The following is a 26,201-nucleotide window of genomic DNA, read 5'->3' on the forward strand; positions in this document are numbered from 1 at the left end:
TCTGACCTGATGCTGATAAAAAAGGTTCGAGCTGCTAATACATTTTAAAAGTTTCTACATCAAGTTGATATCAGAATACTATCTGATGTGTAAATACAATAATAGGAGCCTTATAAAGCACAGTCCATGATTAAACTTTTAAATGGGATAAGAAAGCCAAGAGCTTTCCGTTTAGTGCAACGCAATGGACTAAACAGCCTAAATGAACCTCCATACTCAGTGTAAGACGCCAGACACCCCAACCGAATTTAACCTGATCACAGAACGAAACTCGGTCTCCAATTAATAAATTTTACCTGACGTCTTGATCTAAAGTAAATCCACCACCATTCAGATAGATACGCCACAAATGTCGGAAATATAAAAATGATTTATCTACATATGTCGTTATCCCGAAATAAAATAATCATAGCCTTCGGTAAGAGAACTTTACATTTGGCGACAGCTTAGTTTTAGAAGGTCACTCCTTTGTCACCGATCCGTCTCTGGCCAAACAGACTTAGCAATATTATATGTACAGGTATTTCCCAAGTATTTGCTGGCCGCGCTTCAAACCATTTGTCCAAGCAAGCACGCAGGTAGATAAACAAATCAAAATAAACTTTATGCACGAAGAAATCATTACGAGGGCACTCTAACTAGTTTATCACAAAGCATATGCAACTACTAAGAATGGCACGTTCCCACGACAGGCGGTTCTACGTAGCCGGAACGACCCGGATTTATACCCGGCCAAGGACTGTTACTTCAGCAGCATTCCTCGTATATGCATGAGGAATGTTTATGCTGCTACAACAACAACAACAACAACAACTAAGAATGGCGCAGGTTTCACCCCTGCAGACACCTGCTTGAGCCTGAGCCGCCTCCCCGGCACGTCAGGAGACACTTTTAGACTACGCTGACGAAATCCAGGACAAAACTGACCGCAATCTACTGGACCGGACAGTATTTAGACAGTCAATAAACGACATCCACCGGGAGACCGTCACCACCTTCATGAACTCCCGTCCTGTGAATGCCGTAATCGGAGTCCAACCACCACCTATTGCAGACGAAGAGCTCCAGATTCCCCGTGAGACTCGTGTAACACTGGCACAACTACGTTCTGGATACTGTAGCAGGTTAAACTCCTACATATCCAGAATTGACCCCTCTCCCTCTGGACACAACCTGTCGAAACAGCATGTTTCCTGGGCCTACCCCTACATGAGCTAGACGAAGACGACCGGTGATATGCCTTACATTGACGGAGCTACCATTACTGTTAAAACAACAACAACAACAACTAAGAATGGCGGGAATTAATACCATCAAGTCGTCGAACTTAGCAAAACACCTCCCCGAAATATTTTACACCCAATAAAATTTCGGCCTAGAACTCTTTGTCGGGTGATTTATTTACTGTGGTGTTGAAGCAGATAGTTCGAGCTGCAGAAATGGAGCACTGACGCCGCCTTGACAGTTCGAAGATATTTCATGTATAAGTATTGGCGCTAACAAACTCATCAGTCTGGAAATAAAATGGAAATATTCTCTCTATTTATTATGAATAAACCAAATTTTATCCGTTTTAATGGTAGGCATCGAAATCACAATTTGTTTCTTTCATTATTTGCATGCATATCCATGTCTGCCACATTTGAGTTTTTCCATCCATAACGTTAAGTTTCCTGCCCGCATACCACCATTCACTGCAGCATGCCTTCGAAAGAATACGATTTCAGTATACGAGTAGGTACATATTATTCTTTACTACTCCACTTCGTTTCTCGCCCTTTTCCTCGTTTCCGCTTTCACTCCCTTTACAATGCGAGTATATGAGGGCGTTGCAACATGGCTGCGATACACGGTAGATTATTATAAATGTCTTGCCTGTCCTTTTCATTAAATGTTGGCCGTTGTAAGACCAAAAACATGCATATCAGCGTACGCACATTGGCGGTGCAAGACAAGTGTGGCATAGCGCAACAACACTTCAGGGCAAGCAGCAGACCTTTAAGTGGCAGGTTATCGATGTAAAACTTTTTATCATATTTTGTACAGTGATGTTGCCAACAAAAAGCAAACAAATAAATACGAAAAACCATATCAGCAAAATTACCAAAGTGAGGCAGTGTATACATGTATTTGCGTGGCAGCCGCAAACGAAACTCCAGGCGCATGTTTTTCAACACTTTCGGCGTATTTAGCTGCGCGCTTACGCATTCGTAACCAGCCGGTTGGTTGGCTCAACGCATAGCAGTTTGTCCATCGCAAAGGCGTAGCCAGGATTTCGACTGAAGGATGGACTAGGGGTTCTAAAGTGCACTTAGGCCTAATTTTATTTGGAATTAACAGCAGTTTGGTACCCGAAATATCAACTGTTAGTCAGTGTCATACTTGCGTGGAAGCAAATTAGTCGCCTAACTTTAGAAGTTTTACAAGTTGCGCTCTGAATATTTTTTTTTGTGCGATGCTCTCAATGTTCAATGTTATTTGGAAATCCGAAATATAGAAATAATTGGAACCATAGTGAGACGGAGTAAGAAACTGTCAACAGGCTTTATGAAAATTGGCTGGGCAGAATTACTGCGCATAGAACGCTCCCCACGTAGCGGGAATATTTGCTGTTTTTGGGATGACGCCCGTGGAGAGGAAACTCTCATGCGTACTGCTATACTGACATAGCAGTATGCACGACTTGTAGCCTTACAACCACACCGACGTACTAAGCTACCCTCCACTATCTACCACTCGTCCCGCTGAACTGCCAAAAAGGTATTACCTCACGGGGATGGGTAGCTCAAAGACTCTAAGTTATTGTTGAAGCCTACGAAACTCCGCGTCTAAGCTCGTTATGAATGCGTGTTACATGCACACAGATTCTCTTCCAGTTAATAGTTGATTTCAGCAGCTAATCCACGATATTTTCTCCGTTTAAAATTTTGAAGGTTTCGGGAGCAAAGCGTGAGCATTGGAACAAGACGTGATCAACATGTTCTTCCCTTTCCAAGCAAATGGGGCAATTTGTTGAGCTGTCATGGCCAAGTCTATGTAGGTACTTATACGAACATACAAACAAACAAATGGGAATGTACAAGATTAGGACTAAAAACAAAACTGATCGTGACGGAGAAATAGTATCAATTTAATCAGAACCACACTCATTATACAGAATTAACGCTTTTCCACTAGAGAGGTGAGTCTCGCCCCGCCACAAGATTTAATGCCGCAACTCGAGAGGTGACTCTCGCTCACAACTTTGTTTGGTGCGGAAATTCGATGAATATGCATCTAAGCAGTTGTTATCATACAATGAAAAATTACAATGACGGCGGCCGCTGTAGCCGAATGGGTTGGTGCGTGACTACCATTCGGAATTCACAGAGAGAACGTAGGTTCACCAAAATTTAGAAAAAAAAAATTGAATAGCGGTCGCCCCTCGATAGGCAATGGCAAACCTGCGAGTGTATTTCTGCCATGAAAAAGCTCCTCATAAAAATATGTGCCGTTCGGAGTCGGTTTAATACAGTAGGTCCTCCATTTTGTGGAACAACATCAAGACGCACACCACAAATATATAGGAGGAGGAAATCGGCGAAATACCCAAAAAGGGTATTCAAGTATAAAAGTTGTATGTATCACTTTATGTGTGTAATCATTTTTAGTTAGAGGTAAGAAATTCACGAAAAGCGCTATGAAAGGCATCGAGTTGCTGGTTAGTCTGCTCGGAAACGACATCGAGTGCAAAAGGGCAAAGTTATCTTATTTTATCCTACTTACTACTATCTATCGTAACTTTAACTGATCTAGGATTTAAATTACAGTGCCCCACAGCCTATAATAAAGAGCAGACTTGATGAAGACAAACAGGAATATTTGAGGACGATCAGATTTTGGTGCTTATTTCATCTCATCAATCTTAATTTCTCGTAAAGTTATTGGGAAATTTTGAATGCAATTAGCTAATGTGGTCACATCTTTTGAGACCATAGACGTAAAGCGTAGCATTTTTAAACACCACATCAATTTCAGAGCTCAGAGAATGTTATGTTCACCACACATAGGTGTACAATAATTTGCTTTCTTCCAGTCTCTACTGGCGCAAATCACGCAAAAATTCTTAATCAACGTAAAACAGCTTACACATAGTCGGAACAGCAACAAGGCCTAAATTTTATCTTGCTTAAAACATCGGGGCTAATGATGAATATAAAAATACCTAAGTAAGCGCCAAATGAGGGGAACTCTCAACGAACCGTTTTAAAACTTTTCTTAAAACTTTATTCTAATTTTCTTCTAAGATGAAGATATTTTCAAAAATTTGGTGATTATTTACAAAGTATTAGCTGAGAGTACAGTTTTTTAATTCACGGCTTTTCCAAAGGTATATAACTTTTATATTATATTAAAGGAAAAGGTCCAACAGGCGTTTGTGGTTTGTCGTAGTTTGACTAAAAGAAAAGGACGGGTTTTTCAACCGCCAAAGCGGTGTGTATCAGTTCTGGAATGACTCATAAAACCGCGGAGACAAGTGAGTTTAATTTTGGGGCGCAGATTACTTATATGTGCTCCGATTTTCTGGATCAGGTAATTTTACAAATTATTTAAAGCCTACGTTTGCTAATTTCAGGTGCACATTTCGAATTCTGCGAAAGTAAATTGTCCCCCGAAATAGACGTAACCGGCAAAAGGATTTATCAAAGCATAATGACACTTACCGATCGCTTCACTGGGAAGAGTTCTATGCGTACGGATTTTTGTTGGTCGAGTGTAATATAAAAAAATTATGTATAAAAGTTTCGCAGAAATAGGTCAAACAGTGCCCAAAATTGGTTGAAATTATACTTAGTTAATTAATTATAATCGAAATCTTTGAGAAACTGACGTGACCCAAAAAAAAAAAACAGAGTGCATATCCGTAATTTAAGACAAAATTTATATGTTGCGGCGCCTTAATGTGCCATTTTAGAGTTCCTGTAGTGATATCGGCGGCTATGCTGTTGCACTGATGCATTTTAAATGCTCAAAGCATTTTCAACTCTGCTTGATTTTGCTCGATACTCCTGACGATCTGCCAAGCGAATATCGAATAATAATATCATTATAGAGTTACTAACCTGGTAAAACAGAAACCAATGTAAATATTTTGATGATTTTATTACCGATACGGATATAAGTATTTTTCCAAAAAAATTTTAGCGTTTTTGAAACAAGAAAAAAAAACATGGATACGCCCTTGCAACAATTGCATTTCGATGATCTTCATGCTACATACATTTTAGAGTTTTCTCATAATTCATTTTCATATTCGCATCGATAGAACTCGCTCTTAATGAAATTCTTTAACAGTCAATCGCGATTGCAGCAATTTCATTATTTCATTTTTATTTTCTTCCTACATTTTTATGCCTTTATTTTTCAAAGCATTTCCTTATTTTTCGCGTTACGCGCAAATTAACCAGAAATATTAATAATCGTTGCTCTTAATCAATTATCTTTACCATCTTTAATTAATTTTATACAACTTACGTATTCCTGCATATCCTACTGGCTTGATTGGCGTACTTTCTGCATTACCATGTGCATGTGTGTGAGTTTGATATTTTGATTGGTGCTGTCGATACCTTGTTGGCGTTCGTGTTGATTCACCGACGAGTGAAGAAAAATTACAGTGCAAGGTGATAGCAGGGAAGTGCATCGCAGCTGCCTGTATCCACCTTTGATTAGAAGGTAAAAAAGGAAAGCAAAATGCATCTGATTTTGTTGTTAAAATTATCTTATTCATAAATGTATGTACAGGAATCGCTGCCAGCAGGTTCCACACAAAAGCTGTTAATGTTGTACAAAACTTGCGTTCAGTTAATAAAAATGAAATTACAAATTAATTAAAATATTTTACGAGACCATAATGATTGGTAGAGATCATGCCCATAAAAAACCTTTAGAGTGATAAACGTCCACAACTCTGCGTGTTTTCGCATACAATCGATCTCGTTCGTAATCGAGCGTAGGGTAACAAATGTATAGGAATTAGAAAATTGCAATATAGTGCATATACAAGTATTATTACTCTGAAAAACGGGAGCTTAGCTCAGCTTAACCAAAATAACTATATTCTATGTATACAGTTACTTGGAAACCTCCGAAGAGTTTAAGATTTAGGTTAGGTTAGGTTGAAGCGATTGGTGCAAGATTGTCTCCTCCTCTTCCTCATCAAGACAACTTCTACAGAAGTCGTGTGCTTGCAGACCCATCCTTTGGGCGTGCCTACCTATTAGGCAATGTCCCGTTATGACTGAAATCAGTGTGCTAAGACTGTGTTTATTTTGGCTTAGCAAAGATTCTGTGCGTTTAGCACTAAGAGTCGGCCACAGTTGATGGGCGATTTTGCAGGTGGCTTCATTACGCCATCTTTCGTTTGCTTTCCTTACAATTTCTTCAAGGATAAGTAGCTTACATGTTTGTAAGGGAATTGTATATGCACTCATCGGTCAACTTGGTACCGAGTCTCGCTAGTTCGGCTCTACAGTTACCCTCAATGTCGCGATGGCCAGGAACCCATATTATCCTTTGGCTACCTTATCATTATCCTTATCATGACTACCTTGGAGGTTGTCGACTGCTTTGTGAGGGATTTTATCGCCGCCTGGCTGTCAGTGAAAATGTAGATGTCATTTCCGGATATCGCATCACACTGTACCAGTGTCGCGGCTTTGAGCCATCCGTGTATACATGGATAGACTCGCCCTGTCTTACATCGTCCCGTTCCCACTCTTCCCTTGAGGGTAGGAGGGTCGTGAACGATGTAATGGCAAGTGTGGGCGGGAGTGTATAGTCCACCAATCCGGGAATCTCCGAAGTGCCAGCCAGGATTTTGCCGTGACCGTAGCTCTTATTTCACCACTTACTTAGAGAGCCTTATTGCCGTGCTGCGCGCGATGTATTTTGCCTGCAGATCTACCGGCAGGAAGTTTAATATCGCATATAAGGCTTTCGATGGTGTGGTTGACATCGCGCCAGTTATGAGAACAGATGATTAAGATTTAATTCGTTCCAAAAATATTTGTGTGAAAATTTATAATTATTTCCATATTGAACATTGCATTGTATGCGAAAGGTGGAAGAGAGATATATATTACGATGGCCTTAAGACCTAAATTATACTAATATATTATATACACATCTAACATATCGTACAAATTTAATACTCCTGCATAAATATTATTTCACACACACTTTAGCAAATTATTAATTTTCAAATTTTTATACTAAAGTTAAAATATAAATAATGTATTGATACCCAATAGCACAAGCTATTCATGCTGTCGAAATGAGCTAGATCACACACAGACACATCGTTTGATATATGTACAGGCGGTCTGAAAAAACGAGTTCCAACGCCGCACTAACCATTGGGAAAGGACTTGTTTCCAAACCGAATTTTCATTGGACTTCTTTTGTAGGCACGTGATCTTAATGAACGAGATGCAGAGTCGCAGTGCTAGGACATATGGAAAGGACGAGTTTCTATCTAATGAGCAACATTCCTCATAGTAGCCTCTGTTCATGCTAGCATAATTTTTTATTTGAGTTGGTAGTTCATTAAAACTTTTTAAACGTATGCATAGAATATTTTTTCTCATTAACTTCTGTTCTAAGCAGCGGTAGTCTAAAACTATTACTAGCCCTGAGTAAATACAAGGTGAAGTCTAAAATAACAAGACTGGCGACATAGAAATGTTTTTAATGGCACTTTTAATGAGTTATCCCTAGTTAAATCCCTAGCTGATTTGCAGTAAAAATTTGGTGACATTCGGTTCAGTATAATCGAAGTTATTGCGTCTAAAGGGTCAGTATGTTTGTGTCATCGGTCCAAAAATGAGTTTCGAACAAAGAGCTCTTATCAAATTTTGTTTTAAAATCGGTAAAACCTTTGCCGAAACATTTGAAATTATGAAAACATTTTATGGCGATAATTGCCTATCTCGAGCCAGAGTTCATGAGCGGTTTACACGTTTCAGAGATGGTTGTGGGGACATATAGTATATGACAATGAACATACGGCCCGCTCAAAATCAGTACTCACCGAAAACACCAACGAAATTGTTTGTAAATTTATCAAACATGAACAGAGATCATCGTTGAAATTCATGGGGTCGGAGTTGAATATCTCCAAAACATCGATTTATCGCATTTTAACTGATCATTTGGGCTTACGAAAGCTCTGTGTACGTTTCACGTTTCCGCACAAGTTAACTGAGGACCAAAAATTGCTCAGAATTCAACATTCGAAACACATCATTAAAGAGGCGAGTAAAGACGAGAACTTCCTTTACAACATTGTAACAGGTGGTGCAACGTGGTGTTTCCAACATTCACTTGAAACTAAGCGTCAAAGTGCCAAAGGTAAGATCCCAGAAAGAAAAATCAACACTCGCCATCTTTTTGTTGATCTTAAAGCTGCATTCGACACCACGAATCGCGACGATTGATTGAACGATGACAATGCCCGATGAGGCGTCACTTGTAGTGTTTGAGATAATGATTATGCGAAAGATGTTTGAACCATTGTAGCTTTGTTGGCTTGGTCATGTCGTCCGAATGAATACAAACGCTCTGAAAGTATTCGATGCGGCACCAGCTGGTGGTGGCAGGGGAAGAGGGAGGCCTCCTCTGCGTTGAAAAGATCAGGTGGAGAAAGATTTGGCTTCACTTGGTGTGTTCAACTAGCGTCGGTTAGCACGAGAAAGAAACGAGTGCGCGCTTTGTTAAACTCGGCTAAAATCGAGCAAATGGTTATCGCGCTAATCAAGAAGAAGAAGAATATAAAATCGACAATACATTTCCTGAGGTAGATAAAACCTATTGTATTTTATATTTTTCTCACTGAACTAGAATAGTAAGCTTGATTAACTTAACTTAACTAATTCTAAAGTTTCGTTTTCATCACTTTTTTCTTATGGCAAATTAGTAATGCTTTTTTTTCTAAATATACCTGTTCATTAGGCCAGGTCTATTTGTGGGGAGGCAAAAAAATCGCCCATTGAAAAAATTAATTTAAGTGAGTTATAGAAAAGAAACTAAAAAGTTCGACCCAAATTGGGGGATATCAGAACTCGTTTTAGAGGTATGGTTCCTTCGGCAAAGTTTCTTATTTTGATCCCTAAAATACGATTTTCACAGAGCAATGAGCGATTTTTAAATCGACCCGCCCTACTGTTCATATATATTTTCGATATATATTTGAGCTCACTCGGAAAGTGTTCATTACTTACTTATATCGGCACATCCTTACTTGTAGCCCCTATCGTTTGAGTGAGCAACTATGCGTACGGAAATTGCTGAGTCTATCCCAGCCCACGAAGCCTGCGCCCAGTCAATCGCAACTATTTATACGCTCTCGCTGTGAACGCTATTGCTCATCATCTTTACTAGAATTCATAGCCACCACAGGCGCTCCGTTCAGTGTACAAAACCGATGATACAATGGAACCTCCATCCGATGCTGATTAACCAGAACACCAGCCAACGATAAATGCACCTCATAGATTGTTACTCCATGCCTAGCATGTAGCTTTGAATGCCTGTGAACAGAAGCCAGTCTGAAAGTCTTGGGGCTGACGAATCGCAAGCTTCATGCAATATTCACTCAACCGATAAGAAAGGATACTTAAATATTTAGTTTTTCATTATTTTTTTTTTTTAATTCAAACTTGCTTTTATATTTTTCGCATTTTGTTTTTGTTCCTCGTTTCACGGCCCAGCTAGTTTTGGGCTAATTTACTGGCGAACGAATGGTCCTCCACGCAACTCATTAACAAACCATTAAATAATCAGGAATGACCATAAAAACAGGAAGTTGTTGTACGTTGACCGCTTAGACTTTCTATAGCCGCCATGACAGCGACACAAACACATTCACTCTCACACTTTGCCCAGCCACACAAATAGTCAACATATTCAGAATTGTGCGAGTATACAAAGAAAAAAGAAGGCGGTAATTTCATACTAGTATGCAAAAAGTCGGTAGCGAATGATTTTCATTTTATTTTAACTGGCAATTTTGGTGGCGGCAACTTCAGCTTGGGACACTACTGGCGCTCAAGAGTCGTATGCTGACTGGTATTTTGCGTCAGCCATTTCGCAAAAATCATAAAATATACTAAATTATTTGCAATTTCGCTAAAATGATATTTCAGCAGATAATACCAAAGTTACTTATTTACAATGACAGCAGAGACGTCCTACAAACATGGCCATAGCCACCATATTTGTGCCGCTGCAACTGTTGAACTGTTGGTTGCTAGTTGCGTATTTGCCACACTTTTTGCCAGTGTGGTGCAGCCAAGCAGCCGCAGCCGCAGATGTTGAGCAGTTGCAGCAGAAGATATTGCAATTGCTCATTCGCTTTGGGATGGTAAGTGCATGTTAGTGTTTGTGTATGTATACGTACGTATTGTATGTGGAAAGCACTACATTTGTTAATGCAGTTAATTTTTATGCTTCTGCATTTTCCCTTTTTTGTTTTATTTTGTATGCAACTTCTTCGCTTCCACATGGGTGGCAACTAATTAAAAGCATACAGGCTCTAAGCCATATGCATACGCGCTACGTGATGTTGCTGATTACATTTAAAGTTGCATTTTAAGCACCCTATAATGGACTTTCAACTCGGCAACACCATGTGCCACCCGCCATAAAAACAAAGTTGTCCGGTCCAACTGATTACATTGCAGCATAAAGTTCAACAGCCTGTCATAAAGCTGCCAGTCGGTTGTCAAAAATTATAATTTACACCCACTGGAACGTCAAAAACACCTGTAAAATAATTATAATAAGAAAGAAGATACAAAATACTAATAAAAACGCGAACTCTAAACGAACTCTTTTATTTGTTATTATTAAAGAAAAATAATTTATAAATCCCAATATATGTATTTTGTGATTTATTTCTACATTTTTACAACTCTTTTACGTCTTTCATTTTCATTAGTTTTTTTTTATCTTTTCATTTGTATGAAAATTCATTAAATTTAAGTGCATTGTGACATAACTGTTAAGCTGCGCATTGAATTACACGCATAAATTGCATACATACCACACACACTAAGAAAAAAGCACATACATAGTTGCCCTATGAAAGCTCCACCAACCAGTGTAACTGAGCCAACCAAGAAAAACCCCTAAGCCGTATTTCCTCTCGGCCTCGCTATCGGCGGCAATTTTTTATGAGTCGCTCATAAAGTTGCTTTGAATAGATTTGTTATTGAATTCTTATGCGGCATAACCAATAAAATCAGCTAATTTTAAATCGTGCACAGCCTCCCCATCTTCATGCTTCTATCGCTTTGCTTCTTCTCTTTTCATCCTGTGTTGTCAGTGTGTTGCTCTATCTACTTGTAGTTTCGCGTTTCTTCTGCTCTATTAAGGCAGTCTTTGGTATTGTAAGAGGCTTTTACGAGGTTTTGAGTTGTCATAAAGTTTTGTATCGTTATTTGGCTATAACTTATTGGTCTATATACGCCGACAATGATAATCAATAAAGCCAACAAAATAGATATTATGCGCCTTTTTATTTTGTTGCTTTTGTTGTATTCGGTAAGTGGTATTAAGTAAACTATTTCGTTGGCTTATGATTTAGCTAAATGCTTGCACTGTATTTTTCCTATTATAAATGCTGTTTTCACCGAATTTATACCTCATTAATTTTATAATAAGCAGAGTATTTCATATTTAAGAGCAGTTTAGAATAATCGTAATATCAGAGCGCAATAAATCAAGTTATTCAATATGAATTCATGGCGCTCGTATTTGGGTAATATTTCGCATTTAAAAATATACTCTTACCTAGTCATAAAAAATATACGACGTTTAATAAGAGACTAGGGCAATGTCTTTGAGGTGGAAAATGCTAAATACGGAAAAATTGTTGCCTAATAGTGTTCACTAGGGCAGGTGGATTTAAAAATCGCTCATTGCTCTGTGAAAATCGTATTTTAGGGATCAAAATAAGAAACTTTGCCGAAGGAACCATACCTCTAAAACGAATTCTAATGTCCCCCAATTTGGGTCGAACGAAAAATCCCACTTTGACCCATTTAGAGTGCTCCAATCGAATCCAAATGTATGACCGACCCCCACTAACTTTGGACGGCCGATCCACCCATTCCAGTGGCACACCCCCTGGAACTCCCCTGGGGGGTTCCCCATACAATCATTTCAAAATATCACCATTTTTGACCTTTACATGAGAAAAGAAACTAAAAACTTCGACCCGAATTGGGGACATCAGAAATCGTTTTAGAGGTATGGTTCCTTCAGCAAAGTTTCTTATTTTGATCCCTAGAATATGATTTTCACAGAGCAATGAGCGATTTTTTTGCCTCCCCACAAAATACACTAAAAGTTCGACCCAAATTGGGGGACATCAGAATTCGTTTTAGAGGTATGGTTCCTTCGGCAAAGTTTCTTATTTTGATCCCTAGAATATGTTTTTCACAGAGCAATGGGCAATTTTTTTGCCTACCCACAAATCGACCCGGCCTAGTGTTCACCCCTCGGCAGAATTGGTAAATCTATGATTGGATTTCTGTCAAGGCTTCAAAAGCGTATTCCAACTACACTAGACACATGAGAACTACTATATGTATGATTAACTTAATGAAAAATGAATCAACTTCGATATCCACCGTTTAAAATTTTATTTGATACGACCAATATCGTGAAGATGGTCACCATTTCCAGTGGCGCATCTTTAGGTTGTATTCACAAAAAGTCCGGCGCTATCAAATCGGGCGAGTGCGGTGCCAGTCGAAATCGCTGTTGTTGAAATTGAGGCTTCTAGGGAAATTGTTTTTATTTCCTTGACAATAAATTTAATAAAAAAAAAAACCGTATGTAACGTTACACTTCAGTACGTCCGTGTGGAACGCGCTAGTGAATGATTCTTAAGGCATCCAGTGATACCTGTCATATCACATTTTTTACAGCGAGCCGCTTGCTCCAAGTACAGACACCCGCTTTCGTCGGGATATTTGGTTCTTTAACAAAGTAAAATCTCCGACCTGTATAGTCCGCGGAGGATATTTCATTTCTTTCCTACCACCCATATCTGGGAGGCATTCCACCGTTCGACATCTGAGGACGCGCCCTTAAGGTTAACAGGCTTCCTCGAGGGGAAAATTGCCTTCAAAATGGATCCATATAGGCTATAACTAAAAGTTACGGTATCTATTTTCCCATCAGAACAGAATGGCCCGATAACACTCGCAATGCACACACCACCACACACCGCAAGGGCATCTCCCCCAAGGAGGTGATGGATACGACGACCCGCGGACCCTAGTCAGATGTCCCTCGCTTCAGCGACTTTGTAAGAGTTAGCTAGAAGGTTAGGTGACAAAATCCAGCATATGTTTGTTCCCATATTGGGCGGTGTGTTGGTCAGTGTGTGTTCACCATGTTAGGTGCAACAGTTAATGTAAAAAGCATGACCGGTATGTAATGGGGCGCACTGAGAGCCCCTGGATAGGTCGCTAGGGCTTTCCATCTGCGACCTTAAAGGGGAGATGTGAGTTCGCTCTGCCGATGTGTTAGCTCCAGTGTATATCAGTAACCAGCCGCCTCGGACCCTGGTCAGGAAGTGTTCATTGTGCGAAAGGGTAGTAGCTTTCGCTGCTCCGGGCGAGCGCCGGTCCGTTCGTGTTTTCCGGGATCGGTAAAGCGTCCGTCAGGCCTCAGGGAATTGGGATAGGAGCATTACCTTAACTCCAAATGACCCTTGTAACTGGAAATGACGCAAACACAGAAGGAGGGAAAACTGAATCTCCGCGACAAGAGTTTATTCTCAAAATTCGAGCTGAAGAAGAAGAAGCCGTAAAAATTTGTTTGAGGGTGCTTAGGAAGATGAAAGCAGTTCTATATAAGAGTAGGAATACCCACAGAAATAAAGACCGGAGTCTCAGAGCTAGATGAACTGTTCGACGTCATGAACCATTTAGGCGCAGTCGCGGTCAGCATTTGCATGAAATAATCTTCAAACATTAAATTATATGGACTGTACTGGATTTAAATAAAAATTTCATGCATTTTTCTGAATTTTACGTGTGTTTTTTTGAAAAACTTTCCTATAACTCTTAAAAAATTACCCTTTACTATCATGTCACTTCCAAAATGCTAATAGAGCTGATACAAATTGAAACACCACGTCTCACGGTTCTTTTTAATACCAGTTCCCGACAAGCTTACTTTCCCAAATCATAGTAAAGGGCGCAAGTACCCAAACGTGGGCAGTCGTTTTACATTTCAGTATCTTGTATTTCATATACCAACTGCCTTGTCGTTCCAAATTATTTGATGAAGTATTGGTCTCAAAGATTACAGGTTTTTGCTATTTTGGCACGATAGAATAAATTAGTCGATTCACTAATGTAGCTCAAGCTTTGAAAAATGTGGCGTGAAGGTCTACTCCATAATATGAAAAAATGTTACCGTTATGATTCCATAAAGCTTTAGTGTCATATCTATAGAACATATTTTAGCAATTTCAGAGTTTATATCAGGGAATGTTCAAATAGAGGCTGCGATTCTACGAGATAACGTATGAAGGCCTATGCTGCATATCATTTAAACATCAGATATCAAAAAGAGCAGATGATATTAATATTCACTTTTGCGATGATACTGCTCTGCTAAGCTGTGGCAAATTTCGTGTCGCTCCTAATGGAATTTATAGGTCCCAGCGCGTCGCTGCCGCCGAAAAACATATTTCATTGAAATAGTTATTTTGTTTAATTCCCACATAGTATAATGAGTCACCTTTTTGAAAGTTAATGATTTATTTATGAGATTTTATTCAAGTACGTCTTTAAATCCCTTTTTTGTAAAGCTAATAATGTTTTTGGCTATGCGACACGTGAATATGCTACATACAAGTCACCTGGGAAGCATGGATCTTCCAAATTCAATCCGCATACTTGAAATGATTGACATTGTGCCTTGATGATTGTCATTGAAAATGCAAGTCGAATGGCGAACTCTTAGTAATCAAACGGCATATCTCTAAGAATGATGGGAATGTGTACAATGATCACATCTCCTTTGGATTTTCCATTTAGAATAGTTGCATCCATGACATTCAACATCAGTTTCTTCGCAGCGAGTCCTATTCTATTACATAATGGTGGTGGTCTAATGTTACGCAATAAAATAATTGGTACGCCGGCTTTGAGTGACGGTTTGTGCGGAGATACACCAGGAAGATCCAAGGAATTTAAAAATGTGTCATGAACTTTGAAACACCTGTAATATTTTGTTTGTTGTGCACCAATTTCCGATCAATTCAACATCAAGATATTGCATGATTCCGAAAGTATGCAATATTAAAAAATTGATTTATGTGGAGTTGCCACGCCTCCTTATTTTAAATTCATTTTGTTATGCCTGTATGTCTTCTGCAATTGCAGACAATAAGTTGACGAAGTTTCATTGCATTGCGAAGTTTTCTGGCAGCTTTTAAAATACAACAAACAAATATTCATTTTTATATATGAGCTAGTTAGGCAGCCGCCGCCGCCGAATGGGTTAGTGCGTGAGTACCACTCGGATATACTCGGGTTCAAAACACCGGTTTATTTTAATAGTGGTCCCTCTCGGCAGAGTTCCCTGTATGCCGCGATGTCTGAATTTGGTATCCCCGCAAAACTAATATGGCTATGCAAGATGACGTTGCTCAACACCAGCAGCGCTGCCAGAATTGGGAAGGACCTCTCCGAGCCGTTTGATACCAAACGGGGTTTCAGATAGGGTGACTCGCTTCTTTAACCTGATGTTGGAGAGGATCGTATGAGCCGCAGAACTTAATCGCTCAGGCACAATTTTTTATAAGAGCGTACAATTGTTGGCGTATGTCGATGATATCGACATCATCGGCCTTAACAACCGCGCTGTTAGTTCTGCCTTCGCTTTGTTAAACTCGGCGAAAATCGCGTAAGCGGTTATCGCGCTAATTAAGAGGAAGAAGAGGTACCTCTCGGCAGAGGTTGGATCTCATTTCATATTGACATGCGGTAGTGATTGGAGCTGAATTCCCTTTCGGACGCATTATTAAAATGATTTATTATAAATGAGAGCTGCATTTATTACGATTGAAAGGGAGGAATTTTTTTAATGGTTTCGATATGACAGGAAAGAGTTTCGACTTCAGCAACATTTACAAGAAGAAGTGTAATATAATTTGTCCACTTAACAGCTCATAGCGTAAAAATACAGCATTCAACAAATTTTACGATAATTTTCACAATCTAATGGGAACTGCAATCAGGCAATTGCTAACACGAGTTCTTGTGACCTGAGGAAATCTATGTCAGCCCCAGCACCAATCAGATTATCAGAACTAAATGTTCGCACGCGACTCGTTTCATTGCATTGCAATGTAATTTGTGAAAAGAAGCAAAAAAAACCTAGCAAACCATTCATTTGGAATTCAAATTGGGAAACAGCGGGAGGCATGACTGGCCAAATGAAATGTACAACAATGTGATTTGCACCAAGTATATGTATAATATATATTATATATATACTAACGGTTCAGAAACAGGTATATGTACATGTATGTAACGGAAGGGAACGGAGGAAGGAGAGAACGAATGTGTGAGTTATAAAATGCCAAACAAGCAAAGGCCAAGAGGTGTGTGTATAATTTTGTATCAAGAATCAATGCACTTATATTTATATACGGCAATAAACATACATAACAAATATTTGTATGAAATTGTATGAGTGCTTAATTTATAGAAATTTCAGCGAGTGTTGGCATTTTACTGCAGTTGAATTAAAATACATTTTTATTAAGTTATCAAAAGTTGCTAATTGCGGGTGTGTACACTGGTTTTTGAGTTACTTTTTTCATGCAACACCTGACTTGGAATTTTTACTGCTGAAGGAGGTGGATTTATTAAGTAATTTGTTCGATATGTTTTAAACAAAAACTTCGCATTGTTTAAAATGTTTTATTTTGATCATATTTTGTTGCTTAACTTTTAGTTTTAGATTTTTCCCCCCGTTTTCTCGTTGATGGTCAATGTCGGCAACATTTCGTTTTATTGATAGGCAATTCCACCAAAGTGATCGAATATCCAATAAAAAGAAATGTGCGTTGAATTCGAGAGGCCTATAAAAACACTCATTAATGCAAAGTACGTGGGCACACATGCCAGGTAGCCCAATAGATGCTTCTTTAACCTCGCGGTCGGTTTGCTCAAGCAGCTGCCAGTAAAGAATGAACGCACAAGCTTTTCATTATTAATTGCAATTTAAAATGCAGCCTGAGCATTAAACCAAATTGAGTTTTTGCTATACAATACTACTTTGCTTCTGCCTCTTTACTGTGGCCGGAAATCTGGCAAAGTGGAAGAGATGGCAGAAGCGCGGAATGATGCGCGGTTCCCAGTAGCCATCTGACGCGTCTCCTCTCATATTCAAATGTTATGTTGACGTTTAGTGTCATTCACCGCCGATGCTGCTGCTGCGACCATTGCTACTCTCTTAGTAGCTCTTCCTGTTTCCACGCTTTCGAGTAGCAGCTACTAAGTGTAATGACTCGACTACGGCATAGATGATTCATAAATTTTAAATTTCTGTTCAACTCCGGCATTATTATATATTTTAATATATATATTTATTAATTATGCAATTTAACGAGCTATATTTAAATGCGTATGCAATAATATTAAGTGAGCTCTCTCATTATGTGACTACTTAAATTACAATTTGAATGTCAAATTTATTTAAAATCTACTTTGATTATTAGCCGATGTGCATACAAATGAATGCGAAAAGCAAACTTCGCATTGCTGATGAAAAATGTTTATGCTAATATCTGCTTTACAAGTTAATATGTATAGTATCCAATAATAGGTTACACAATTGGAATCGCATATCTTAACAGCCAACACGCCTTTGGGATCGGGTTTTGCCTGTGGGCAAAAAGTAAGGTGAATTTGGTTGTAAAATGAAAAATCTTTATTTATTCTTGTAAGTCAATTTCATCCCCTTCAAAATAGTCCCCTCTCTATGAAACACACTTAAGCCAACGATTTTTCCAATCCCCGAAACATGCCAAATAGTCCATTTCCGGTATAGCCATCAGCACTTTCTTCGATTCAACTTTTATCTCCTCAATCGACTCGAAACGCGTTCCCCGGAGTGGTCTTTTGAGTTTTGGGAATAGCCAGAAGTCACACGGAGCCAAATAAGGCGAATACGGTGGTTGCGGAACGATATGCGTGGAATTTTTGGCGAAATGGTCACGAAGAACGAGTGCAGTGAGTGAGACGGTGCATTATCGTGATGCAAAAACCAAGAGTTGTTGGCCCATGGTTCTGGTCTTTTTAGACGAATTGCTTCACGTAAATGACGCATAACGCTCAAATAATATTCCTTATTAACAGGTTGGCCAGGTGGAAGGAATTCATAGGGCACCACACCACGAAAATCGAAAAAAACTGTCATCATAATCTTTATTTTTGAACGACTTTGACATGCTCTTTTCGTACTGGCCTCGCCTTTAGCACGATATTCGCTTGATTGGTCGGTTGTTTCAGGGTCCTAAGCATAAATTCAAGTCTCATCTCCCGTAATGATGCATTTGAGCTTGTCTGATACTCGTAGTCTGAAAGCATTGTTTCACACACATCAACGCGACGACTTTTTCCAAGAAATTGAGAGTTTTCGGTACCAAACGAGATTTGACTTTTCGTAGGCCCAAATGGTCTTTCAAAATGGTTTTCACAGATCCTTCTGATATTCTGATCATATCAGTAAGGTCTTTAACAGTCAACCGACGATTTTTGAGCACTAACTCCTTCACTTTATTGACGTGTTGATCATCTGTTGACGTCGATGGTCGTCCGGAGCGCTTCAAGTCATCAACACGTTCTCGACCTTCTTTGAAGTCTTTGTACCACTTATAAACATTTTTCTGCGACATGGTCGAATCACCAATTGCCTTCTGCAACATGCTAAACGTTTCCGCAGGCGAAATTTCATTCCGCAAACATAATTTGATGGCACTTCTCTGCTCAATCAAATCAGACATTGTAAAAGTCGAAAAATGCACTCTTGGTCATTTGGTAAACACAAGCGTAAATATATTACTGATAATGACATTCACATGAAAGTTGACCCAGATGTTATTAACAGTGCTGCCAACTCATGAAAAAAATTACTAGAGCGAAATTTTTATCCCGCGAAGTTTGACAAATAAATTCATCTTACTTTTTGCCCGCAGGCATTTTTTAAATTTGTTTAAATTGAAAATAAAGCGTTGTTCAAAAGGCGCACCGAGATGTTATTTTAAAACAAAGCTTATAAAAATATGATTCCTTCAGGCTTCAATACTTATATTCAAAATACGGATCTTAACAATTACATGTGAAAAATTACACCATTTAAATGTTAAACAGTTCCTGAATGCTTAATATTTGAGAATGTAGACGGTTGTTCAACAGCACTAAGCGCTACATCAGCAACGTATTCTCAACAAAACATCCAGTTTTTGATCTGCGAGTAATTTTTCTATACTCGACAGAACCAGTTTCTAGAAATTTTTCCACTAGCCGTTGAATTATCGACTCACTCTGATGATTACATTAACAAAGAAAGTCACGAGTTTTGCGATATGTTATTCTTAAAGATCGACAATTTTCATAATAAGTTTCTGTCTAAATCTGTCTTCTTGCCAAATGTCGAAGATGACATAAAGAAAAGGAAGGAAGTCTAGAACCTACTTCCTACTGACGTCTAGGTGTAACTTTTGAAAGACCCTTTATTTTGGTGTCTATATTTGGCTTAGAAGTGATATATAAATAAATTTAGATTTAGAGCTGTTACAGTTTTGTTGAATGAGTTCTGTTCAGTCTTAATTTTGAATATTTTTGTTAAAAATGTATTTTTCTCTTTCAGGTAAGTGCTTATTTCTGCTCGAACGCTTCAAGTGCCGATAGTCACGTGAATCTCAAGATAAGTAAAATAAATTAAGTAATTTTCACACAATTTTCTCTACATTAAAGCTTCCAACCACTATATTAATATTTGAATAGATGATTTGATTTTCTAAAACCGTCCAGCGGTTTTTATGCGAGTTATACAAAAAAGAAAGCAATTGTAACAATGCAACCATGCGCTATGATACCTTTAACTGCAAAAAATAACGCGATTTGTCCGCAATGTGAAAGCTAAGCCCAACCCTTTTATCATTCAAAATGGGGTTTCTTCTTAGAACTTTGTCTTAAGTTTTCATGTTGTTGTTATTGGTACTACCACGTACATACATATGTAATATTATAAATGTATTTCGTTGGTCCTTTTTTGTTCTTCGTACTGCACATTTGATGATTGTCGTGCCAACGCTTAATTCGCAAATGTTAATATGGCTGACAAAATGTCGGCTTGAATGAAGTACATAGTGAATTACTTCAGCAACTGCAGTATAAAATGTTATGGCCAAGTGTCGTATAAGCCCCTGCAAAAGCCTTCATATAAATACACGCTTACTCATTTATATCATCTGTATATATGTTGGTATGTGCGCAAGTGTTTGTCTTTGGTCCGGCTTTAGATAAGGTGGCAGCTAATTTGCTGTAACGCTGGGAAAAAAGTTCAAACCACACACAAAAAACAAAAAAACGAACGCCGCAGAGCCAACATCAATAAGAGCAGCAGCAATAAGAGCAACACTAGCAACAACAGAGAAGAAAAAGAACAACATAATCAACAATGCTTAAACGACAAAAAGCGACGAAAGACACGGGGGAGCTTTTGCGGCAGCTCGTAGTGAGCGAACTGACAAAAGATATGGCCGCATACATTATATCACCACAAATCATAATTACCCAACGACATGCCACCAACTGAAGACAAATACTGACACACTCACACACGCACACACGCACACATGAACATATTCATGGGCATATGCACACTTACGTAAACGAATAGGTGGAGTGCTACCAGTCAAAAAATCCCTAAAAAACAACATAACTGCTGCGAGTGCCACTTAATGCCAGCGGCAGAGGCAACAATAACAACAACAACAACGAAAATGTTACTTGTAGCAGCAATAGCGATTGGAAGAACAATACAACAATACCAACAGCAAGCGTCTAGCAACAAAGTGGGAAGCCATTTTAACTTTGTATTATTAAGACGCTTCTCAAGTTCGTCGTTTCAGTCTTTCGTTTTGACTGGACGTTCGCTTACTGCTGCTGTTTTGTTTTCCGTTTTTTTTTTTTTTTTTGTTTACGCCAACTGTCCGTCCGCATCCACTTCATTCTATATTCATTTCGTTTTTCTGTGTTGTTTTGCTAACACTATAGATGTTGTTCTTCTTGTTGTTGGTGTTGTTTCTTTGTAATATGAAGTATGAGTTGTGAATGTGTTTTGTTTTTATAGCCACTGCTGTCAGTGCCCTTGGTGGCGTTGCTCGTTGATGTACCGCCTCATTGTTGGTCTAAAACTGTTGAGTGGCTTTATTTTGCTCTTTCTTTTCATTTCATTATATTTCTTTGGCTTTTGTTTGTGTTTAAAATTTTTATTTGTTTTCTTTTGGTTTTGTTCCTCTTTAGTTGATGTTTTTTCAGTATTTTTCTGTCGTGTGTCTTTCATCAAGTTGGCCATTTTGGCAAAAGTAGCTGGAGTGAAATTTAACATGGGGCTGTCAATGTGACAGTTTTTGCTGTTGACATGTGGTAGTGGTTTTGTTTTATTGGATATTTGGTAATGTTTTGGGATACTTTCAGTGTACTCGCTGCCAAATTTCTTTGCTACTTTGAGAGTAATGAACTCCAATATTACCATTTTTAAAGAAATTTTGTTAGCCAGAAAGGAGAACTATAAAAATTAGTTGGTTCCTTATTTCAATTATATCATTTTTAAATATAAACTTGTAAGTAACTTATTTTTCAAGCAACCCTAGAAAGCTGAAAACTAATGTCGTTAATTTATTTTTGTAATAAATTCGACATTTATGAACAAATTTAATCTCAATTGTTTCCACTTTTTAGACTGTTAACTAGAGTCAGGAGTAAAAAAGAGTTCAGCAGCAAAAGCCCTGCGAAAGTGTCTTATAGAAAATATCCCACCCGATGTTTCCTCCACACAAAATAAAAGGAAGAGCTCGGCCAAACATCCAAAAAGGGTGTACGCGTCAATTATATAATATATATATTCGTCGTCGTTCGTGAGATTTGACTGGAACTTACACAAGTCGGAAGGATTTGAAATTAATTTACAATTTTTTAGTTACAATTTTTAGTATATTTTATTGAAGAATATGTAAAAAGAGCATTTATGATAAGGTTATCTAGCATGCGCCCACACAGCCAATTTAGACATACATGTATTCAGAATATTGGGCGAAATAGAAAGAACACTTAGTTGAATCATAGTTGACTTACATTGAGACAGTCTGGGGCTACCTGGCTACTTGGATTCGAGTACGATTTTCTAAAAAGAAAGAACGGTTGTTGGAAGAATATAATATAGAAGAAGACATCTGCCAAGTGCAGTGTCGTCCAAGGAGTAGTCTTTGCTCTAGAGGATACAGTGAAATCAAGTTTTAAGGCAAATTGCCATGCGTTACTAATATATGCAACTTCACCATCGTTTTCTTGTGGTATGCGTTTTGATTTTGTTCCATCAATGGAGTGATTTACAGTTTTATGCCGCCTCTGGACGGCATATAATTTTCTATGACGAGCTTTCTCAAGGCAGAAATAAAGGGTTTTCCAATAACAGGTGTTATTTTGAATAGCCCGCTATTTCGGGAGGTGTCACTTGCGAAGCTGTAATTTTTTGATATTTGACAAGTATAAACTACGCCATTAATAAAAATGGAACGATACACGCTTAAACAACGCATTGAAATGATTAAAATGCAGAAAATGGTGAAAATTTGATACAGACGGTTCGTACAACTCGAACATTTTTGGGTCATCGTGAAGCAACAACAAGCCGAAAATATTCCTGTTGTAGCCGAAAGTGTTGATGAAAACTCAGGTTTGTCCATTCCTCGTCGTTCTTTGGAATTAGGCATTCGACATACGACATTACACCGTATTTTGCATAAAGATTTGGTTCTGAAGACTTATAAAGTCCAGTTAAAATGCATGAAAATGATCCGGAATTCCATCGAAAAATCATCTTGGGTGATGAGATCCATTTCCACCTCGGTGGCTTCGTCAACAAGCAAAATTGTCGGATGTGAGGCCCAGAAAATCCAAAAGTTATTGTTGAAAAGCCACTCTATCCACAACTTGTGGCTGTTTGGTGCGGTTTATTGTCCGGCGGGGTAATGGGACCTTACTTTTTTCGAAAATGTACCTGGAGCAACAGTTACAGTGAGTGGATTGCGCTATCGAGAGATGATTAATGACTTGTTATGGCCGGAATTGGTGGTATTGATCTGGACAACGTTTATTTTCAACAAGACGGCGCTACGTGCCACACAAGCAACGAAACCATTGATCTTAACATTGAATAACACCTCTTATTCGAAAACCCTTTAGTTACATTTGAAGGTTTGCCAATCCCAAACGCTAGGGGCTTGCTATTACACATAACCTTTTCTATTATCTGGTGTGTTATGTCCGAGGTTATAAACCCGAGTACTATCGGATGATGGTCACGCAGCAACCCATTCGACTACGTCGGCTCGGTGTTAATTGAATAATTAATTGTTTAGTATGAATAATATAGGAAGCTCCTTGAGGGCTTAGAGGGCGATTAGAGGGCTACGAAACATTTTAATGACAGTGTTGACAAATGATATTTAAAGTTTGTAATTATTGGAATTAGTACTATTTAGTACAACTCTGCTTGTGAGCCAAAGCTGCGCACTCATTCTTCTTCGTATTCCTTTTATTTCTATTTTTCATTTGCATTTGTAAGAATAACGTTCAGTCAAGGAAGAGAGGGTGCAAAACTGCGGTAAGTTTCTATATTAATAAAATAAATAAAAATTTTCAGAATAAACCATTCATTGACATATGCGTTAAAAGCAAACCCTTTCAACTCAGCGCCGAGTCGTAGTCGCGACAGACAGCAACAACTGCTTTTTCTTTTCAATTTTCTCGATTTGTTAGTCCTTAATGGTTACGTTTTGCTATTACAAGTCAGTGATGCTAGCCTTCTATTTTCGCTTCGAAACTACGGAATATTTTAAATACTCGTCCTGCGTATGTCTTCAAAGCATATATTTTAGATAACGTCGTCATTTTTTTGCTAAAGCAAGGCAGCAGCAAAGTTGGTGTTTAAAACTCCTCACTTGCTTCTCATCTCATTCTTATCCATTCCATGAATATTCATTAGACCATGCTTTATAATCAAATCAATTTTGAGATAATGGCGAAACGATTCTGATGCATCAAGAATATAGGCTTACAGCAGCGTTCTTAGTCCTAACGTAGTCGTGGACCTAAATGTGACACGATTGGTCGCTTAGTCTACATGCATACGCCACTTTAATACTAAAAAATAAAGGCAAGAGTTTAAATAATTTGAATATTTTTTATATATTTATTTGTGTATTTTCATATCTGATATTAAAATCAAAATTAAAAGATATAGAAACGCAACTTTTATCTAAAAACTTGTAATTTTACTCGAGTGCATTACAAATGTAGACGATCCCCGTAGGCTTAACTAACAAAATCAATAAACATGTTTCCGTTAGCACCAAAGCTTAGTAAACTTCCGCGCCGTTATATTTCGACCCGCGTCTACACCCTAACGACCGAAGCGGCTCACATATCTACCAATATACGCTGTACAACTATACCGCGTGCTAAGCCTAAATGTTATTGAAAATTTAGACACCTACTGAAAGTTTACCCTCTGAGCTTTCCAATTGCAGAATTGCCATAAATTCTGTGACAAATTTTACAATGCGTACGGCGAGAGCAAATTCAAGGAAAAAAACTTCCCTTATTTTTGCTCTTGTTCATATGCATTGTCTACTTATAAGTTATACTCAGTTTCGTGGCAAATTTTGCTTGTGGACAGTGGAGTGGGAAGCAAAGGACAATTGCATTGCAGTGATTGCATCACATAAGTGTGGTACAAATGCAATTGAGATTTACGAGTTCCTGAAAAAACTTAATATTTCGAGATTGTTTGATTGTTTGTTTGTCGTTTTTCCCAAACTTCTGAAGTCACAGACAAAAAAGAAGCGGTCGTCCTCGCGTAGCTCAAACAAGTGCAGTCATAAAAGCCGTTCGTGAAAGAATTCTCATTAGAAAGCAGAAAATCAGATCCAGGGAAATGAATGTATCGACCAGTTCCATGTCAAGAATAATTGGAGATAATCTGCACATTAAAGCCTTCCGTTGCTCCACTGGTCATCTTTTGAAAACGCGCTTTAAGAAAATTAGACTCGACAGATGCAAGCAGCTTCTTCGGTGGCACGCGTCCAACGGCCATGAAAATATTATTTTCGCAAATGAGAAAATGTTCACTGTTGATCTGAAATACCTTCTGGTACAAGGCTGCGCAAAGTAAATCATCCACTATTGAATAACTTTTCTACTAAAAACAATATTCTCATTCATCATTATAACTTCTGCTCAAATATGAACGAGACTTTATCAATAAAACGGTCCGCGGATGACATATGGCAAAAATAAATTTTTCGTTTTTTGGTAGAACTGTTATAAGCTTACATGGCAAATTTCAGCATGATATGTCACATATTTTGTTTTCTGTGCTACTGTAAACAAGTCAAGCTCGAGTGTGTTTTTCGAATTTAACGATGGAAATTCAAGTTGAACAAAGAATTTGTTTGAAATTTTGTTATTCCAACAAAATTTCGGCTTCAGACGCCTTAAAAATGTTGCAGACAACCTATAGGGACTCTGCTCTATCGCGTGCACGTGTTTTTCCGTGGTACAAATCGTTCAAAAAGGGCCGTACATCGGTTGAAAACTTGCCTCATGAACGTCGTCCAGCAACATCAGTAAACGACGAAAACATCGGAAAAGTAAAGGAAATTGTGCTTGAAAATCGCCATGTGACCGAAAGAGAGATAGCTAGTGAGCTGAGCATATCAAATGGATCCGTTCATACTATTATTCTTTACGCACCACGGTGCGGCCGATTCCCGAAAAGCTGGCCAAAACTCAAAAAATTAAGTAATTGATTCAAAATTTCTTACTCGGGGGTTG

The 26,201-nt window shown here is 38.4% G+C and overlaps 1 protein-coding gene across 1 annotated transcript in view; it reads left to right on the forward strand.

Moving 5' to 3' along the window:
• Positions 1–10,237: 10,237 nt before the first annotated feature.
• The window catches only part of LOC129248801 (protein dachsous), a 195,026-nt gene continuing 179,062 nt past the window's right edge, over positions 10,238–26,201 (forward strand). Inside the window, exon 1 of the mRNA XM_054888416.1 lies at positions 10,238–10,402. Within this exon, the coding sequence (XP_054744391.1) occupies positions 10,238–10,402 (165 nt within the window). The remainder of the gene's footprint in view (positions 10,403–26,201) is intronic.

This window comes from Anastrepha obliqua, chromosome 5, assembly GCF_027943255.1.
Source record: "Anastrepha obliqua isolate idAnaObli1 chromosome 5, idAnaObli1_1.0, whole genome shotgun sequence".
Classification (NCBI taxonomy): Eukaryota; Metazoa; Arthropoda; class Insecta; order Diptera; family Tephritidae; genus Anastrepha; species Anastrepha obliqua.